This window comes from Pollachius pollachius (assembly GCF_949987615.1).
Source record: "Pollachius pollachius genome assembly, chromosome: 12".
NCBI classification, from domain to species: domain Eukaryota; kingdom Metazoa; phylum Chordata; class Actinopteri; order Gadiformes; family Gadidae; genus Pollachius; species Pollachius pollachius.
The window spans coordinates 4,361,214-4,382,218 of NC_136945.1; the positions used below are offsets into that span (position 1 = coordinate 4,361,214).

The window sequence follows — 21,005 nt, forward strand, 5'->3', positions numbered from 1 at the left end:
TCTCTCTCCGTCTTGGTCTAACCTCCCTCTTCCCTTCCCACTCTGGTCTAACCCTCTCAGGACCTGGAGTCATGATGCAGGACCCTGGGTCGGAGACGACCAGCGACGGCCCAGCCAATCAGAACGGTGGCGGCCCCGCAACAGAGGGCGGAGCCAGGGAAGGCCCGCCCAAGAGCGCCACGCCGTCGGGGGAGGTGAGCGCGGCGGACATACTGCACCTCCAGCAGCACCAGGTAAACACACACACACACACACACACACACACACACACACACACACACACACACACACACACACACACACACACACACACACACACACACACACACAAACGTCGCCCCCATCACCTCCACTCCTCATTAATGCCTCCCCCTCCCCCCCCCCAACACACTCTTTGCAAAGTGCCACTTAATATTTAATCCCCCCCCTCCAAGTAGTACATCCAGTACATAAACACATTATTATTATTATTTATGTATATTGCGGGGTATTTCTGAATATTTCATTGGAGTGCTCTCCTTGTGATTGTGTGTTTGGTTTCCCCGCTCATGGTTATCGTGGCGTGAGGCTTCTGCAGCCCCCTTCGCCGCGCACTATTCACCCGAGCGGCGTCGGACACGTTTTAAGTGTGTGGGTGCCACAGGATTACCGAGACAGTTGTGTGTGTGTGTGTGTGTGTGTGTGTGTGTGAGTGAAGGGGGGGGGGGGGGGCGGCGCTGGTGTTGACTCCGTCGCCTTAGCGGGACGTCACCGGCCGTGGCATTAGCCGCGAGGCCTCATGCCTCGCGGCTAATGCCACGGCCGCACAGCGGAGGCAGCGAGACGCGTGGCCGACATCGACATGACGGGGAAACAAAACATTCTCCATCGGGAGGGGGCAGGGGGGGGGGGGCAGAGTTGAGACAAACAGACAGGCTCTTTCTGTTGGTGTGAGCGCCACGCGTGACACATGACGCTGCTTTTAGAAGTGGGACGCGCTTTGAAAAGATCAACAGCGTCGCAACGAGGCGATGGTGTGCATGAGTCGTGTGTCGTCCCCCCCCCCCTGTCCTGATCCCGGCCCTGAGTGGCTGAGGCTTGTTGTCAGGAGTTGTTTGGTGACGAAACCCAGGCCCTTCTGCTCTGCCGTGCACGCTCCCCAACTGGCGCGCCACTGTCAGACAGCATCTGTCACCACTCTGCATGGGAGAGGCACTGTAACGGGAAACACACTATAGTCACGCTTGTTTTGTTTTATCTGTACTCACTGTATATATATATACACTCCATAGATACTATATATGGCGATATAACAGTTTTCCGGGTTGTAGCCTGTTTAGGTGGTTCCCTGTGATTGTTCTTTTCTCTTTCTGCTTTTTTGTTTGGTAGCAAAGTGGAGACCACTAGTGAACAAGATGAGAGGGGGGAAGGGAGACCACTAGTGAGCAAGGTGAGAGGGGGAGAGAGAGACCGCTAGTGCACAGGATGAGAGGGGGGGAGAGAGACCACTAGTGAGCAAGATGAGAGGGGGAGAGAGACCGCTAGTGCACAGGATGAGAGGGGGAGAGAGACCACTAGTGAACAAGGTGAGAGGGGGAGAGAGACCACTTGTGAACAAGATGAGAGGGGGGAGGGAGACCACTAGTGAACAAAGAGAGAGGGGCAGAGAGGGACTGCTAGTGCACAGGATGAGAGGGGGAGAGAGAGCACTAGTGAACAAGGTGAGAGGGGGAGAGAGACCACTAGTGAACAAGGTTAGAGGGGGAGAGAGAGACCACTTGTGAACAAGATGAGAGGGGGGGAGGGAGACCACTAGTGAACAAGGTGAGAGGGGGAGAGAGGGACCGCTAGTGCACAGGATGAGAGGGGGAGAGAGACCACTAGTGAACAAGGTGAAAGGGGGAGAGAGACCACTAGTGAACAAGGTTAGAGGGGGAGAGAGAGACCACTAGTGAACAAGATGAGGGGGGGAAAGAGAGACCACTAGTGAACAAGATGAGAGGGGGGGAGAGAGACCGCTAGTGAACAAGTTGAGAGGGGGAGAGAGACCACTAGTGAACAAGATGAGGGGGGGAGAGAGAGACCGCTAGTGAACAAGGTGAGAGGGGGAGAGAGACCACTAGTGAACAAGTTGAGAGGGGGAGAGAGACCACTAGTGAACAGGATGAGAGGGGGAGAGAGACCACTAGTGAACAAGATGAGAGCGGGAGAGAGAGACCAATAGTGAACAGGATGAGAGGGGGAGAGGGAGACCACTAGTGAACAGGATGAGAGGGGGAGAGAGACCACTGGTGAACAAGATGAGAGGGGGAGAGGGAGACTACTAGTGAAGAAGGTGGGAGGGGGAGAGAGAGACTGCTAGTGAACAAGGTGAGGGGGAGAGAGACCACTAGTGAACAGGATGAGAGGGGGAGAGAGACCACTAGTGAACAAGATGAGGGGGAGAGAGACCACTAGTGAACAAGGTGAGAGGGGGAGAGAGAGACCACTAGTGAACAAGATGAGAGCGGGAGAGGGAGACCACTAGTGAACAAGGTGAGAGAGAGACCGCTAGTGCACAGGATGAGAGGGGGAGAGAGACCACTAGTGAACAAGTTGAGAGGGGAAGAGAGACCACTAGTGAACAGGATGAGAGGGGGAGAGAGTGACCGCTAGTGAACATTGTGAGAGGGGGAGAGAGACCACTAGTGAACAGGATGAGAGGGGGAGAGGGAGACCACTAGTGAACAGGATGAGAGGGGGAGAGAAACCACTAGTGAACAAGATGAGAGGGGGAGAGGGAGACCACTAGTGAACAAGGTGGGAGGGGGAGAGAGAGACCGCTAGTGAACAAGGTGAGAGGGGGAGAGAGACCACTAGTGAACAGGATGAGAGGGGGAGAGAGACCACTAGTGAACAAGGTGAGAGGGGGAGAGAGACCACTAGTGAACAAGGTAAGAGGGGGAGAGAGACCACTAGTGAACAGGATGAGAGGGGGAGAGAGACCACTAGTGAACAAGTTGAGAGGGGGAGAGGGAGACCACTAGTGAACAAGGTGAGAGGGGGAGAGCGACCACTAGTGAACAAGATGAGAGGGGGAGAGAGTGACCGCTAGTGAACATTGTGAGAGGGGGAGAGAGACCACTAGTGAACAGGATGAGAGGGGGAGAGGGAGACCACTAGTGAACAGGATGAGAGGGGGAGAGAAACCACTAGTGAACAAGATGAGAGGGGGAGAGGGAGACCACTAGTGAACAAGGTGGGAGGGGGAGAGAGAGACCGCTAGTGAACAAGGTGAGAGGGGGAGAGAGACCACTAGTGAACAGGATGAGAGCGGGAGAGAGACCACTAGTGAACAAGGTGAGAGGGGGAGAGAGACCACTAGTGAACAAGGTAAGAGGGGGAGAGAGACCACTAGTGAACAGGATGAGAGGGGGAGAGAGACCACTAGTGAACAAGTTGAGAGGGGGAGAGGGAGACCACTAGTGAACAAGGTGAGAGGGGGAGAGAGACCACTAGTGAACAAGGTGAGAGGGGGAGAGGGAGACCACTAGTGAACAAGGTGAGAGGGGGAGAGAGACCACTAGTGAACAAGGTGAGAGGGGGAGAGAGACCACTAGTGAACAAGGTAAGAGGGGGAGAGAGACCACTAGTGAACAGGATGAGAGGGGGAGAGAGACCACTAGTGAACAAGTTGAGAGGGGGAGAGGGAGACCACTAGTGAACAAGGTGAGAGGGGGAGAGAGACCACTAGTGAACAGGATGAGAGGGGGAGAGAGACCACTAGTGAACAAGTTGAGAGGGGGAGAGGGAGACCACTAGTGAACAAGGTGAGAGGGGGAGAGAGACCACTAGTGAACAAGGTAAGAGGGGGAGAGAGACCACTAGTGAACAAGATGAGAGGGGGAGAGAGTGACCACTAGTGAACAAGATGAGGGGGAGAGAGACCACTAGTGAACAAGTTGAGAGGGGGAGAGGGAGACCACTAGTGAACAAGGTGAGAGGGGGAGAGAGAGACCACTAGTGAACAAGATGAGAGGGGTAGAGGGAGACCACTAGTGAACAAGATGAGAGGGGTAGAGGGGGGAGAGAGACAACTAGGGAACAAGATGAGAGGGGTAGAGGGGGGAGAGAGAGTGGCTTTCAATTTGAACTTGCAGTGGTTTTACTTCATGCCATGTACGGTGGCCTGCCGGGGTCTCAACAAACATTTTCTGTGTACACGGGCAGAACAGAATGCAAACAAGATCATAAAATAAGTGTGTTCTCCATCCATCCCTATTGTCTGTGTCATTACTAGCACCTTTGGGCCCTCACTTTAGTGTACCTAACAGGGTCTCCTCTTGTCTCCCTCGTGCCTCCAAACCCCCCCCCCACACACTTCCAGCTCCCAGAACGCACACTCTTGTCAGTTGGGAGAATCGCGGGCCATGCTGAATTCATTACGGCGGTAGTCACACACATAACCGTGGATACAATTTCAATAACTGCAGGCCACAGTTGAGTAAACAGTTACGCTGAAACCTAATTCCTGTTGACTTTTCCCTTCAGTTCCTCGCCAGGGGCGCGTTCTGATTCGTTCCGCAGAGACACCAGGGGTTTAGAGGGCTGATGAATGTGATGCGGGCGAGAGACACCGGGAGAGAGGGGGGGGGCAGTGGGCGAGGGGTGGTGAGGAGAGGCTGCCAGGGGCAGTGTCATGGCTGTGCAGTTGACTATTTGCGTTTCGATTTTAGTCATCTAGAAGACCTCTTCTTGCTCAAGGATTGTTCACAGGTAGACTTCTTAGTTTTTGGTTTTGAAACCCGGAAGAGGAACACCCTTACCGATTGATTTTTCTGCACCAATGAAGCCAGGGGGCAAAGGGACGACAAACAAGCAAAACCAACAAAGGAGCACCTTCCCTGAAGCGGGGAGGCTGTTGTGCACCTTGGGGCTTCCTGGTGGTTCGGTTGCTCTCCAGGATCTCCGTGGCTTCAAACAGAAGGGGGTGAAGCAAACACATTGTGGCTTTTCCTTTCTTCTTAAATCCTGGTAAACATGTGTGTCGCTGGTACTTTCCAACACGGTAAATAGCCGCTGTGTCTTATTTTTTTGCCCTCCCTAACAAATCCGAGGGGGTTTCATTTCTGCGGTTGCAGTAGAAACGGAGTGAGGCGTATTAATTGTTCTGTGTGATAAATGACGCGTGGCTAGAGATGAAGGAAGAGGTGTTTCTTTTCTGTCTCTCTCTCTCTCTCTCTCTCTCTCGCTCTCTCTCTCGCTTTCTCTCTCTCTCGCTCTCTCTCTCTCTCTCTCTCTCTCAGCACTGTGCTTTGATAGGCTACTTACCAAAGGGTGTGTTTCTGGCTAGCAGGCTGGCAGTCTCTTTTTATTCTCCCATTAGACTAACCCAGGATTTTTACTCATGCACCATGAACCATGTTAATTGTCCCCAGGGCATTAAGATCTTCGCTCAATTACTTGATAACTCTTTACGTTTTTTTCTCTTCTTTTGGTGCGGTGGCATTTCACAGTGGCTTCTTCAAAGTTTTATTTGTGCCGCTGACACTAACACAAATCTTACTAGTGACACCAGAGGCTTCTTTTGTGTCCTTTGTTCTCGAGTAAAAGAGAGAAAGTAAAAAAAGAAAAAATACAAAGATGCCGCTTTCCATTTTTTTCTTCTTATTTGAAGCTTAAAAAAGCTTAGAAAAGCCGAAAATCAATCAAGAGTTTTCCCCAGACTCAAGGTGCAGATGCATTAGCGCTCTCCCGGAGTCCCTGGGAACAACAAACCTGGCCATGACATATCATTTATTCTTATTAGGGAACATAACTATGAAAGACAGTGCTCATTAATAAAGACGGGGGATGAAATAATTGTAATCTGTTTGATCATCTCGACGCTGACAGGGGAATTTATCTTGTAGACTCGTCAGATTTAGGGGAAGTGGACCATAAGCTTGGTTTAAGCATCTCTATTAGTAAGTCAAATACTCGTTTTTAATGATCGACGGCAAAGAGGCGGCTCTGTGTTCGCTTCCAATGGTTCAGTCTGCAAAACACATTACAGGGGGAAAAACAAAGAACCCTCTTGAGTAACCCAAACTTATTTCTTTGTATTGTTAACTCAGGACACACTGAAATTCAATTTTGTTTTTCATTAATAATGGGTTTTATGGAATGAGTTATGGTTTTTAGCTTCATGACCTTCTGGCTGTTGCACATGTTCAGGCCTTTGTTGTTGTGACCATAAGCTTTCTGGCTGTCAGTCGTGTTTAAAAAATAACAACACAGTATGAGAATATGCTTTTCCAAATAATTAGAGCCTATTTATTTTCAAAAGAAATATAACTTCATACTAAGCCCTTTTTTTTTTTTTACTACCTCTTTTCTTTGTTTTTCAAGTCGGTCCTCAAGAGGAAGTGCAGATGGAAAGCAAACAACACCCAAACAAACATGAAACGGTTGTGTTTCTGCAATTACTTGCAGGCATGTTTTTTCTTTGGGTTTGGTTTTATTTTGTTTTCGTTCTTTTCTTTTTTTTGTGCAACAGGAAGTGGTGTGAAAAAGTGAGCCTCCATGGCAACAGCTGAAATGGTGTAAACAAACAAGAGGCCCAGGATTGACGTTGAGGGAGTTGCGTCGGTGCGCAGCTCCCTTTTGAAGCTGTTGTCTCCGGGACATTCAAGTCCCTGCACATCCATTTCTCATGATGTACGGTCAATTACGGTAGCCTGTTTGTACTACCGCCCAGGTTTAAGCATGCTGTTGATCGCTCCGGTGCAAAATGTGGTTGCAACCCATGCAGCTGTGGGGTATTAAATATTAATATCCTGTTTTTCAAAAAGGACCCCCTTTAGTTCGCAGTTTAAGCGGTTCCTGAGATTTCAGCCTTTTAAGACGAAGGCAACCCAACAATATCTTAAAAGCAGCCATTATTTTGCACAGTAACGTATATATAGAGAGATGGGGGATACAAGAAAGAAAATACATATAGTTTCCCTTTTTATATATTCAGTTTTGACCCTCTACCTTGGGGGTTGCGTGCAGGAGAGAGAGCCACACATACACAATCACATAAATAATCACACACACACACACACACAGTGGTGGCAGCAGATAGCGCTAGTACTGCATTGGCACAGCTAGTGTTTGCATAATGCAGAGCTTACCAGGCCCTCGCTGGAGGCCCTGAAGGTAGTGGAAGGTATCAGGTGAGTCGTTTCTGGACTGGTTTCCATCCAGCTCAAGTGGTTGTAGTCGGGGTTGCAGGGGGGCGCTAGGTGATAAGCGCTGTGAACAAACACATGCACACACACAGTGGTGACTACTTACTATTTATTTCATTGGCTGAGGCTTTTAACCACAGCGATTGACCGGGAATTCAGGTGTATCTCATCAATGCTGAAGACATTGAGCAGACATTGGGGATCTAACCCAGATCTTTTTGGCTGGGAGGGGAACACCCAGCCTAGGACAACGGGCAAACCGTCCTGACGCTGCCGTTGTAATAGGAGGATAGGATTGATATAGCTGGAATGAAACTATAAAATAAACACTAACCCAGTTTGAGTCTATTCAAATTCATGTCCACACTAAATCGGTAAGCCGGCAGAACTATGCTGATGGCTGTTACCCATTCGTTTTGAGCTAGTGGTCGGCCGTCCTCCTCCAACCTCCCAATGAGCAAGAGGTCTCACAGGTGTACAGCACCAGGGCAGAGAGGCTTGCAGTGTAGAGCCCTCTCTGGTCTGGTCAGGTGTGAGCCCTCCTGGCCAGGACGCTAGGGGCGGGGGTGGGGTGGTACGGTGGGTTAATGGTTCAAGTCGAATCGGAGGGGGTTACTCATTCTAGTTGACTCCCGTCATCACCGCCAGCTCTGTCTGTGATGATGGGTTCTGGGGGGGGGGATGGAATGTGTAGGTTGCTGGGATGGCAGCGTGCAGAGCCAGAACTGAAGTGGAATGTATCTCCACAGCTCCTAAAGAGGATGTCAGCTCTCCTCTCCGTCTGCTTTGCGTCGAAACGCTTTGAGTGCATCGCAGTCTAAACACTTTCCCGCCCGAGGGCTTGCAGTGGCATGTGTATGTACGTGCACATATTTGTGCCCATGTAACAGCATGAAGCATATCCTGTGGCATATGCATGTATGGGTATATGAGTCACAGATATACCATATCAATGGCTCACACAACCAAAGACACGTTCTTAGGGGATATCTTCCAAGAATGTGAGAAAAGACGACCAAGACCACGAGAAAGGCGCACTTTAGATTCTGGTTCTGATTTATTACATTTCTTTACTCTGAGAAAGCTTCATTAGGCAAATATCAAAGCAACCTGAGAGAGGAGGATACTGAAGATGTGGACTCCAGTAGAAATAGCGTCATTCGGGGGGGGGTATGGGGTAGGATCTCCAGGCCTTAAGGTTCTCCAGACCTTCAGGGTCTCCAGGCCTTCAGGTTCTCCAGGCCTTCAGGTTCTCCAGGCCTTCAGGTTCTCCAGGCCTTCAGGTTCTCCAGACCTTCAGGTACTCTAGACTGTCCGGTTCCAAAGACCTTTACTTTCTCGTGTATAAACTGTTGATATTGTCAGCTAGGCGGCAAGGCTTATTGAAAAAATGCGATGGTGAAGGATAACATCGGTGTTATGACACCGCATATTGCCCAAATTGCTTTATTGTTAAAATGATAGTGCTCGTCCAATTTGAATAATTTCATGGAATCCCTCTCACAGAACAGTTTAATTATGTTATCACACAACTGGTAACATCTGTCTTTATAGCGCACCGTGTGACAGTTTTATTACAGGATGGCTTTCTCTGCTGGTTCTGGGAATTGATGTGTGATGTGATTAATAATCACGAGGATGGAGGTGAAAATTGAACAATAATGCGGTGATATGTTTAAAAATCGGGTGGGTGGGTAATTATTATCAGAGGAATAAAGAACAGCATATGTAACCTGAAAGTTATGGGGATTGTTTCCAACAAAGCCCAATCTTCTCTCAGTTTGAGGCGCGTTGGAAGTGTTCGCTGTAATATACGTATACGTGTTTCGCCTAAGTATACGATATTGCAAAAAGTTTTGCGTTCTTGCCTGCAGGCTTGTTAGCATCCGGTTTGTGTGCAATAAAAAGAAAAAGAAGAAAATAATGATAAAAAACTCTTCCAGTCCCATCACGGAATGACATGTGCCAACATGTGAACTCATCCATTTTGTTGAGTCTATCTGCTTTTGTTTCACCGCCCGTGCCCCCCAGGAGTGAAGAGGCACCACACACACACACACACACACACACACACATACAAGGTTTAAAATAGAGTAGAATGTTCCATGAGTTGACATCCTGTTTACACACGCCCTCTCCCTGCCCCGCTTCATGTGGGCAGCATGGTGGAAAGGGTGGGGGTCCACAAAGGCATGCAAGGAGCGGTTTGACAATGATGTCATCTTCTATAGTGGCTCTTCAAACTTGTTAATCTACACACACACACACACACACACACACACACACACACACACACACACAAACACACACACCCCTCATACCATGTGGTAGAAGAGGTAGATCCTCACCATAGGAGTGGAGAATGACACGTCTCACCTAGAAGAGGATGATCATGTAGTAAGGGTTGTAGGATATGAGGTCAAAGTATATTTTTTGGAAAGCAGAAAGATGTTTACACCCTGATCAAAGGTGGCTCTGCCTTTTCTGTGTGGAAGAATGAAGTGAGAGAGAGAGTCGATCCCTCTCTGTCCCGCTCTCTCTCTCTCTCTCTCTTTCTGAATGCCGTGGCTGGTATGCTTGAGTATCCGTCTGAAGAAGCGGCGACGGTGGCATTGTCTGCGTGCATCCATGCTTGGGCCTGTGTCTGAGTGTGCGTGCATGTGCTGATGTGTACACATGCACCAAGGAATGTTTTGTGTGGTGTTTAGGTTGGATATCCTCCCTTATGTTAATGAATTCCCCCCCCCCCCCCCCCCCCCCCCCGCATGCTGGTATCATTAGGAGTGGTGAAGTGACTCTCATTGTGTGCCACCAGCATGCCCCCGATCCCTCCCCCCGCCCTCAACCCCCCCTGCCCTCCTCTTTGTGTTGTTACCTGCTTTCTGCTTCCCCCTAAACTCCCAAGCAGGTGTCTCCTGAGCGACTGGCCTGGAGAAGAAAGGGACCACCTCTTATGCATGCCGTTATGTTCTGCTTCGGTTGTCCTGTGGCTGGCAGCCCATGAACTCCCCTTTTCACTTCCAGTCTCCAGACACGGTCGATGGAAGGAGAAGTGGCAGAAGGAACCGGGGAGCAGATAGAACCAGTATGGAGGGCTACGTTAGACCGATGGATCAAAGTACTGTAGTTAGCCAATCAAAGAAAGGATTGCGAGATAACGTGTCGATATGTGTGTTTGATATTTTCTCTCTGTTCAATCACAAATCACAGGCCAAAAATAGCACGGCAATTCTCAGCAAATCATCTGCAGGTTCCTATTTAACCTATGAGCATTTTTAAGCCCCTCCCTCCCTTGATGAACATTCAAAACCAAGACACTGCAAAATGTACGCACACACTCTCTCTCTCTCTCTCTCTCTCTCTCTCTCTCTCTCTCTCTTTCTCTGGCTCTCTCTCTCTCCCTCTCCCTCTCTCCCACACACTTAAGTTAATTCCCAAACAGAGATATTCATTTTGTCTGATCTTTACAGTTCTAGACATGATTTGACGGAGCACTAGGATACGTCGGCTTATTGCGGGCTCAGAGCGTGTGTACAACATTGTATTTGTCACAACACAACACAAAATCACAGTTCACAATGTTTACATTTAGCTGAACAATCATGTCTCATTTGACTAGAAACCATTCTTTCAGAGCAGGCAATTTGACCCAATTTATTAAGGATTGCGCTAAAGGATGCACAATTTCTCCTGGGAAAACATTCATGTGCAGGGCTTATCCATTTTTAATGAGAGCTCTACTTTAAAAACTTCATAGAATTAATATGTATCAGCCAAGTCTTTCCTATGCACAAAACTTCAGGGTAATTAATATTCATAGGCTGTGCTTGTTAACACCCCCAATGCAAGTGCAATGTAGATCCAATTAACATAGAATGGGCCCCAAGGAATTGGACAGATAAGGGTTAAACGAGCTATTGAAATTGAAACCGGGGCCGGCTCCTCTTAAAACACTTATTTGTTTCCATAAGCCCTAATCCATGTCGCGGCGTTCCCCTCAGATCAAGGCACCCATTGGTTGCTGCAAAACCCCCATTATAACGGGAAGAGGTGCCAGAGCTGACTTGTGCGTGCACGTGCACCACGCATCAGGATTTGTTTTATCACGTGCACGCGCTTACGGGCATGTGGATATGTGGCAAAAAGGGGCCGCTGGCTTTGACGCCGGGCCTAATGTGAAAGCCCTGTAGTGAGACTGGCTGCAATATCTTATTCATGAGCCATGGCGTCCTCCTCCTCCTCTCTTTGCTCCTCCTCCTTCTCATTCTCCTCCTCAGCCTTCCTCCCCCTTTCTCCTGCTGCTCTTCCACCGCCTCCATCTCTTGTGCCTCCTCTTCTGGCTCCTCCTTCTCTTCCTACTCCTTCGCTTTTTACTCCTCCTCTTCTTGCTCCTCCTTCTCTTCCTCCTCCTTCTCTTCTTGCTCCTCCTCTTCTGGCTCCTCCTTCTCTACCTCCCCCTCCTTTCCCTCTTCCGAGGAGAGTAGCAGTTAGTGCTCATTCATGACATCATCTCCTCACCAGAGGGTGGGGTGTTGGGAAGGTGGTGGGTGGGGACTATGGTGGAACTGTGGGACTCAGAAGGGAGTCTTAGCAACAGCAACAAACACACTATTGCTTTGCAATTACCGCTGTTGGCACATTAGCTACTATCGCGCCGGCAACCAACAGATATCGCTCCCTTGGGTGCTTTTATACACCAACTGTGAGCACCCTGTCTGCGCTCCTTAAGGACTCCAGAGCAGTTAGCAGTAAACAGGTTAGCTTATGGCTGTTCAGTGCTGCTAATCAGGGATGTTCACAATGTATCACTCACTACCCCTGTATTCATTTTTCTCTGGGGCTGTGAAAAAGTGAATTACAGTCCGCTCCACCTTTCATTTCTGAAAACCAAAAAAAACAGTTTCCTTACCTTCCTGTTGCTCTGGGCTCGGTTGTACCGGCACCCCCTGAACGTGCCGTGGAGAAGCCTGTCAAATGTACAAGCGAGAGCCCAATGACCTTGTTTGTGTGTGCGTGTGTGTGTGTGTGTGTGTGTGTGTGTGTGTGTGTGGGCGGGGGTGGGTGGGTGGGTGGGTGGGTGTGTGTGTGCAAAACTGTTCACCGCAGAGCAACCATTTCCCCTCAAGAAAATAAATCACCTAACAAGAACCCAGCAAATGGTAAATAAATACCATGGACATTCTTATTTTTTCAAGTTTGGCAAGTGAAATATGATAAATAACTGCTGCTGTTGATGAGTTGGGACCTTCACTGAAGTAAATATGCCAAGACTGACACCTCTTGACGACTGCAGGTCCTCAGAGAGGACATATTTGATTGTTTGACATGTGTTCGCCCCGTCGTCGCTGGGCCTATTGATGATTAATAATGACACCATCCGGCCCCCTCGCTGCCCCCACCCCTGCAGTGTGTTCAGGCACGACGTGGCCTCTATATTTTGTGAGAAAAATGGCGGCCGCACGCCGTATACCATTTAGAGAATGATATGGCGCGGGGCGGGGATGTCTACTCATAAATAAAGGTGATGGCACCTCGACATCCTGTGAACGACGGCCGCCATAAATACATCGCCAGGGCCAGACGTGTCGCCGCGCCATCAATCTGTCCACACGCTTCATTCCTCAACAGTGTGTGTGTGTGTGTGTGTGTGTGTGTACTTTGCACACTGTATATCATGTGCTTGTGTGTATCATTGATATTTACAGTGAGTGAGGAAAGTTACATTTAATTATGTATTCCTTTGCCTACCAGGAGGCCAGAAAAAGAGAGAGTGAGAGCGGAGGAGCGAGGCAGTGTGGCTCTCTCTCGCTCTTTTCCCTCACTGCAGTGCGGCTTCCATTTCTGTTGTTATTTGCTTGTTTACGATCTTTGACATGATGTAATGGGCTGGCTGTGCAAGTACTAGCCGGCAAATGGCACAGAAAATAAGACGGCCCTTTATTCCCACCGCACTCTCACTCTGTCCTCCTTTATCTCTCACTCTCTCACACACACACTCTCTCTCACACGTTCCTTCTCTCCACACTCTCCCTCACAATCCTTTCTATCTTTCCATCCCCGTTGTTTCTCTCACGCATGCACGCACGGCAGCATGTACACACACACGCACACGCATACACACACACATATTCATACTCACTGGAAACACCCTCACCTGCTGGGATTTTCATGCTTGATATGACTGACTGACTTACTGATGTACTGGTTGACTGACCGACTAGTTGACTGACAGACTGGTTGACTGACAGACTGACACTCGTTGGTTGACTGACGGACGGACTGACTGACTGACAGACTGGTTGACTGACTGATAGACAGAGTGACTGACTGACTGACTCGTTGACTGATGCCATTGATGCACTGCTATCTTACTTGGCAGAAAGACGTGCACATACTTTTACACCCCAGTAGGCCCCCAAAGGCGTCTGACACTAGCATGCCGGTATATTCAAGTCACTAATGCGGTCACGGTCTATACTAGAACAGCTTATATGACTCACTATTGTTTTGTGCGATCACATTTCATTAGATAACTTCTCCTGGCATCTGTCCAATCATAAAACCACGTTGCCCACATGCTAGCATACATTACACATGCTATTAGCATAGTAGATGTAGAGGCGAGCGGCAAAGTTCACAACGAGAGCTGATGAAAGCCATACATGTATAATGCACTTGCATGGGCATTCAAATGCGTAAGATGTCCAAGGGATGCAATTTCCAGCATTGCCGTTGCTGTGTTGTCTGTGGATATGCATCCTATTATTTGGCGGTACATACTTCTGGGACCGAGTTAATGTGTGTATTAATATGTGCTGGAGAGGCAGAGCGAGAGAGAGAGAGAGAGAGAGAGAGAGGGAGTGAGAGACTCATTTCCCTAATGTCCGCACTTATCGACACAACTTCCTCTGGTAGAAGAATCCCCTCTCTGCCACTTGGTGTAATGTTTTCGGTAATTACACGCACACACACTCCATTTTTTCTCTCCCCCTCCTTTTGTCGGGCTGAGGATAAACATTCCTGTAATCGCGGCGGTTGGCAACAGGCTTAGCTGTGTTGCCGTATCATCCGGATAAGTGGCAACGTGTAAATAATCAGTTAATTACTGTATTGATGCCATTGTCTTTTCCTGGTGAAGGCACGTGTCCGTGGCAACAGATTGACGGTTGTTTTAGAAGAACGGGCACGAGACTACCGAATAGGGAGAACGGTTGCTACACTACTCAAAGCCATTTCTTTCCTATGGGATCGGAGCTATAACACCTTTTAGAAGAAATACAGCATTATGATACATTTTCTCTCTCTTTCTCTTTCTCCCTCTCTCCCCCTCTCTGCGGATATGAAATAATTGTACCCATAGATTGCCGAGGGCCCCTATTAAACATTAAAATGCAGAAAAGCAAGAAAACTGAGAATCAGAATGATGGTATTTTGAATTGAATAATGTAAAATATCTGTAGGGCAACGCGGGGAGAAGCCAACTAGCTCAGGTTGAGTCTTCAAATGTTTTCCTCCACTGCCATGCTTATTCTTAATTACCCTGCTCTTATCTGCACACTCAACACTATATTTATAATATTTTCTCATTGCTAAATGCAAATTTCTCTAATCTTTTAATATCAGAATTATATGTATATGTCAGTGATTTTTTTGTTGTAAATGTCAGTGAAAGTCTTCCCAGGCTGTGTTTTTTAATTGGTGTGTTGGTCCAGCACATAAAGTTGAGAATTAATTCTTCTTATATACCTTTTTATAATTGATTCCGACCGTCCCCGGCATATGAATGTGGGCCTCCTTGATTCAGCTGCAGGTGCATTGTGGCACACACACACACACGCACGCACGCACGCACGCACGCACGCACGCACGCACGCACGCACACACACACACACACACACACACACAAGGCACTAATTCCTTTCTGCTGGACGTATGGGGGGGGGGGTTCTTTAAGAAATAAATTACGCTACATCTTATTTTCTCTTTCTCTCTATGTCTCTCTCGGTCTCTCCATCCCTCCCTTTCTCTCCCTCTATGTCTCTTTCTCTCCCTCTCTAGGTATATCTCCCTCCTGTCTCCTGCACTTTGTTCACTTTCGAATAGTAATATCATCTTCATCTCAGATAGCAGTGGAGGCTAGAGGAAGAATGGGGGGTATTGGTGTGTGTGTGTGTGTGTGTTTGGGGGGGGATGCAACTGGCATCGGCTGATCAAATTTGGCTCAGGCCAAACACTCTCACCTCCTGATCTAAGTTGTGCGGGGGAGGGTAGGGGGGGTGTAGGGGTGTATAGAAGGGTTGGTGTTTGTGGCCACTCCAGTGATGCTGTCGTCTGAGGCACTGCTGTCTGTGGTGGCGCCTGATGGAGTGATTCAGCCTGTCACGGGGACAAGATAACCACATCAGTTACTCTAACAGTTCTCTCTCTCTCTCTCTCTCTCTCTCTCTCTCTCTCTCTCTCTCTCTCTCTCTCTCTCTCTCTCTCTCGGGGGGGGGGGGGGGGGGGGGGGGGGGGCAAAGGTCAAAGAGTGGCGGGGGATATTTATTTATTAACTGTAAATGTACCGACGGGTTGCGTTTAACAATCCGTGGGCCATCGATTTTTACACCCGTTGTCGTGGATACACAGGCACAACTCTTGTTTTTGCATGGGTTGTTCTCTCTCTCTATATATATAAATATATAAATATTGTTTTTGTGAAGGAAGCCATGGCTCATGTTACTATAGGCCTTTTATCTTAGTTTGATTAGGGTCCCCTGCAGATATGGCTCCCTCTCCCTCTGGCTCTGGTTTCACCATGCCATCCCTCCTCGCCTCAAAACACAGGGCTGTCTGCCTGCTCGGCAAGACAGATTGAGTTAACCATTTGTGGTGTATTTAACTCCCTGGCGGAGCCATCCGCTGCTCTCGGCCTCGGCACTCAAGCTCAATGAAAACAATAAATGGTGTCCTTATCTCCTCTGGAGTGAGGATCAAGATAGCCACCGTAGGCCGGGAGTTATTTGTGGTTGATTTTTCAAGAGAGAAAACGAGGAGACAGGAAATGGACACCCTTTCTTACATTACCACTCGCCGAACAGACAGAGAGGGAGGGGGAGAGAGAAGAGAGATGGATGGAAAGGGAAGAGGGGGAGGGAGGGAGGGAGAAGAAGTGGCAAAAGGCTTTTAATCAGCGAAGGGCTGTGTTTCTAATGTAAAAGTGTCAAAAGATGTCCCTTAGCCCGGGTGACGAGTGAAGTCTGGCCAAGTTCCATGGCAAATTGAAAACGGGACCCGTGGGACTCGGGGGGGGGGGGAGAGGGGAACGGCGGCTCGGCAGAGAGGTGTCGGTCGGTGGGGGCGAGGGGTGGCAGGGGGCGGCGGGCTGCCTTGGGCCAGGGGGGGGTGTAAGGGTGGGGTAGGGAAGGGATGGTGTGATAACTACATTTTGTTGGTTTCCTCTTTGTCTGGCCGGACAGAGACCCACGCGGACCCGGCCCACCGTAGAGCAGCACAGAACGGTCGCGGCAAATGTTTGGCGTTCGTGCTCATGGGTTTATTCCGGTTGAATCCGTGCAGTGTATTCGAAGACGATTCGTAGGTTCTGTGCTCGTCTAGTAATCCTTAAGCCGTCTTTCACGAAAAACAATCTGCGCGCTCTAATGTTCGATTGCGGTTCAGGCGACCTCATCGTCATCGCTGAGCTTTGTTGGCTGAAGCTCCACTTGCCAGTCATGCCGTAGCAGCCGTTTATTAAGGGATTACATGTTGTCAAAGCTCACGGCGGATTCAGGATACTTTGCTGCCAGCGATGCATCGAGGACGTCTGTACGCACACACACACACCGCAGATTAGAGAGAACAATGGGATTGGAACGGAGCCAACTCATGACACAGCCGCCGCCGCCCAAAGACTAAAGAAATGTTGTCTGGGGCAATAATGAATAGATGGATTCCTATCATCCTTTCACCCATTCATTTAGTCATCATCCTTACCTGCTGATTGATTGGCAGTTAGAGGCCCTGGAGGGGGTGGGGGTTATACAGCATGAAGACACCCAGGATGTTCTGTACCCTGTGCTCGTTCTCTTTGATATGTTATAGCATAGCATAACCTACAGGTTCTCAGAGATCCATAAGAGCTGGGAAGAAGCTCTTCGATAGGGTTCTGATGCAACGCAACGACAACCCACCGCATGAGAAAGTGCCAAAATGTCATCTGGATCGTTGTTTTGGATGGGTTTGATTAATGGGGTTGATCTTGATTCATTAAGAATTTTGATTACAGCGGATTGAAAACCGTGAATCATAAATTCGGATCACAATCATTACTAGGTCTGCTGTTGTTGAGAGTGTGGTTAATTGCTGGTTTAGATCGGTTGGTTTGGATCACAAAATATTTTTGGGGATTGCGTTATACATTTAGATCGTCTACGGCATTTAGTAAGTGCCTGTTAATTATTATCTTTTATTTTGTCAAACAAAAGATAATGTGTAGCTTACCACCTAATTCCTCCAACGCCCAGTGCTCCCCCCCCCCCCAGGCTCTCTTTACCCTTCTCCCCTGCCTGCCATGAGTCACGTTGGGCAGGGTAGGTGCTGAGGTATGAGGGGATGTGGTTCCTGCTTTGATAGGCAGGCAAGGAATTGCCAGCAGGGAAGCGTTGCCACAGGGCATGTGAACTGCCTTGCCTTGTCCTCCCTGCCAAGAAAGATAATGAGGAGGAAAAATTAAAGCCTCCAGATTTCTAATTTGCAAGGTCGTTTTACTCTTTGTATTTTCTGATCAACCCTTTCAATACATTTGATCTGACAAAGTTTGGTTTGTTTTGTTGTCTTCACATTTTAATTTAGTCATTTGACTATGTTTAACGAATGCCGCTAAACAACGTTCAAGTATGTGGTATATTTTGGGCCACAATGACTTCTAAGTGTGAGCAACAAGCTAGCTCAAGAGTTTAGTTGTTTCAGAACGAGGTTTTGCTGACAGAGCGGATGAATCAAACAGTACATAATGTAGGTTTGAATCTAATAGAATCGCTTCATTTAGCTGCGGGCGGTTGTGTTTTTTTCGGAACTTAATCGCTTTCCTGCATTGCACTTCGGTAGACATTTTTCCCTCTGGAATGACGGTTTTAATTTGAGTAATCACAAAAGTGTGTTCTTTTGCTTAGCGGGGACATCAGTGTCCCGAAAGAATGAAGAAGTAAATGAGGCTAAGAAAAACAGGTAATTACGCTGAACTAGTAAATGAATGACCCACTGACCCTCAATGCTAAATTGATTCTATGTGTGTAAATCATATTTATTTCCCCCATTTTGAGGGGCAATATTTTTTCTTTTGATGATGTTAACTTTTTATTTGTTTTCTTTTCTTATATATATATATTTCTTCTTACTTTAGCATAGCTCAAGTAAGAAGTCTGGAGATGATATCATTAATGTAATACTTTAGTCAAGGAGTATTTAAATTATTCTTATATGGCACATGGATCCATCACAACAACACAATGCTTTAAAACCCCTTTATCCAGCAGTTAAACCCACACATGACAACTACAATGGTTACTGCCTGTTTCAAGTCAAACAGCACCCGCATCCTTTCCATGTATTAAAAATACAAGGTGGTCTGTCTCTGTGTGTATGTGTATGTGTGTGTGTGTGTGTGTGTGTGTGTGTGTGTGTGTGTGTGTGTGTGTGTGTGTGTGTGTGTGTGTGTGTGTGTGTGTGCACTGTCTGGGTGTTGACATGTTCTACTTTACATGCAAATTCAACAGTGATTCACCTCCCGGTGAACCCTGCAGAGAGTGGTTCCTTCCCCGGCCTAAAGACTGAGGTGTGTGCCTTTATGACTAGGTGAGACACATCCTCACCCAAGGCCCTAAGCACTGTATCTCTCTCTCTCACCCTCTCTCTCTCTCTCCTCCCCTTTAATCACTGTATAAACCGCCCTCATAAACCCCATGAGCTGTGTATTGTGAGTGTGTGTGTGTCCAAAGACTAGCGTGTGTTTGAGTGCCCGTGTGTGTGCCCTTCCTCGTATTTTAAACTTAATCAGCAAAAAACAAAAACGAGAGGGCTCGTATTAAAGAGGTGATTATTGGTAATAAATACTTTTTTTTTTTTTACACATACTTATTACGGAGGCAGTTTTCTTCTTGCGCTTAATGAGTGTAATTTGATTTGCTTGAGAGATTACAGTTTCCCAGAATTAATGCCGCAATCCCTCCATTCCAAGATACAGCGGGATCTAAGATTCTTCACAGGTCGGGTGCTGCTAGATGCAAGCCCCTCTCACATAGCAGCTAATGGAGTTGAACAGCAGTCTGTCATTTCCCTGCCCCCCCCCACTCCCCCCCCCCCCCCCCCCCCCCCCACACACACACACACACACACACACACACACACACACACACACACACACACACACACACACACACACACACACACACACACACACACACACACACACACACTCACACCACCCAGCCACTCCCGGCTCTATAGCCCACATGCCCTTGGTTCTTGCAGTGCTAGTTGTGAGGCTACTCCGCTCTTTTGTAGTCATGCCGACCTAAATCGCGTAATTCACAATCGTTTTCTTTCCTTTTTGCCGTTTTAAAATATGTTGATTGAATCTGGGAAATGTGGGATTATTCAACAGCGATTTAACATTTTACAGCACTCAGAATACTTTGCATTCAAGTTTTATTAAGGCTGTTTTGCCGTTATTTATGTTCTTTTATGACATCCGTTTCTTTTTCAGTTCCCACCTCCTCCAAATTCAGTTTCTTGAGATCGGAGTCTCACATTCCTTCTGTAAGTTTGCGTAAAAGCGATTAAAGCTTTCAACACAGCAATCATAAGGTAACGTTTGCGTTCATCTCCCCCCAGTGTCCTGTAACGGGGCCTCATGTACTGGGGGGGGGGGGGAGTTAGCTGAAGGTGGCCATGGCCGATGAGGGGACGGACGGTTAATTAAGGCCAGCCTACTGAAGGTACGAAAAGTGCTTACGCTCAATGGACTTTTTCACTCGTTACTTCGTAAACACTGCGGACATGGGGGAGGGGGGTGAGGCACAGTGGGTTATGGTGTGAATCTTATGCTATGTCTTTCTCTGTAATGGTTTCTTTTTTGCACCTCCTTTGTTATTTTCACAGTAAACAAATAAAGAAAGAGAAAAAGAAAAGGGCGGGAAAAAATAAAATCGGTTATACATGCGAACTGTGCGTGAGCGGTCGTGTGGCACAGCGATCCATCGTGGACCCTGTCTGACAGGTGATGCGTCTAGACCCCGGCGGAAGATTACTCCTTTTTATGGGCCAAAGCAATCAGATTTTCCCCTTTTCTCCACTGTCCTTCCTTTTATTCCTGGCGGCGTGCGATTGTATTACCCCATCCTGGAATGACTTCACCAGGGACACTGCTATTCCCAGGGAGCCAGCATCCCTCCCTCCCCCCACTGCAACTCAATCCATAGCCAATTGGACGGGCCGCGGTGATTTATAGAAAAACCCTCTCTGTCGGGGGAAACTCTCACTTCGTACACTCTGGGAATTCTTCCGTTGGTGTATCATGATGTGTTGGGTATCGGGTCAATGCACTTTGAGGCAGCAGCCATCGGCGGGATGGGGAAAAAAAGAAGGAAAGATGTATGGTCAACGGCGTCGCAGCCAGATCAAGAGAGGCTACGGCCATAATCGGATCTTTCAGTGGGAGATATCGAAAAGCATTTCTCACAGGTCTTGTCTACCTAGTAGCGGGAGGATTGTGGGAACAATTGCTTAATTGAATTAGCAGGATAAAGGGGGAACGATAGTGTGGTGGTGAGGTTGTTTGACTCCCAGGCAAAA

At 48.1% G+C, this 21,005-nt stretch overlaps 1 protein-coding gene across 3 annotated transcripts in view; it reads left to right on the top strand.

Moving 5' to 3' along the window:
• foxp1b (forkhead box P1b) overlaps positions 1-21,005 on the top strand; it is a 174,930-nt gene that overhangs the window by 71,420 nt on the left and 82,505 nt on the right. For all 3 annotated transcript variants that reach the window (XM_079748013.1, XM_079748015.1, XM_079748014.1), the window contains exon 5: positions 61-233. In XM_079748013.1, coding sequence (XP_079604139.1) covers positions 61-233 — 173 coding nt within the window. The remainder of the gene's footprint in view (positions 1-60; positions 234-21,005) is intronic.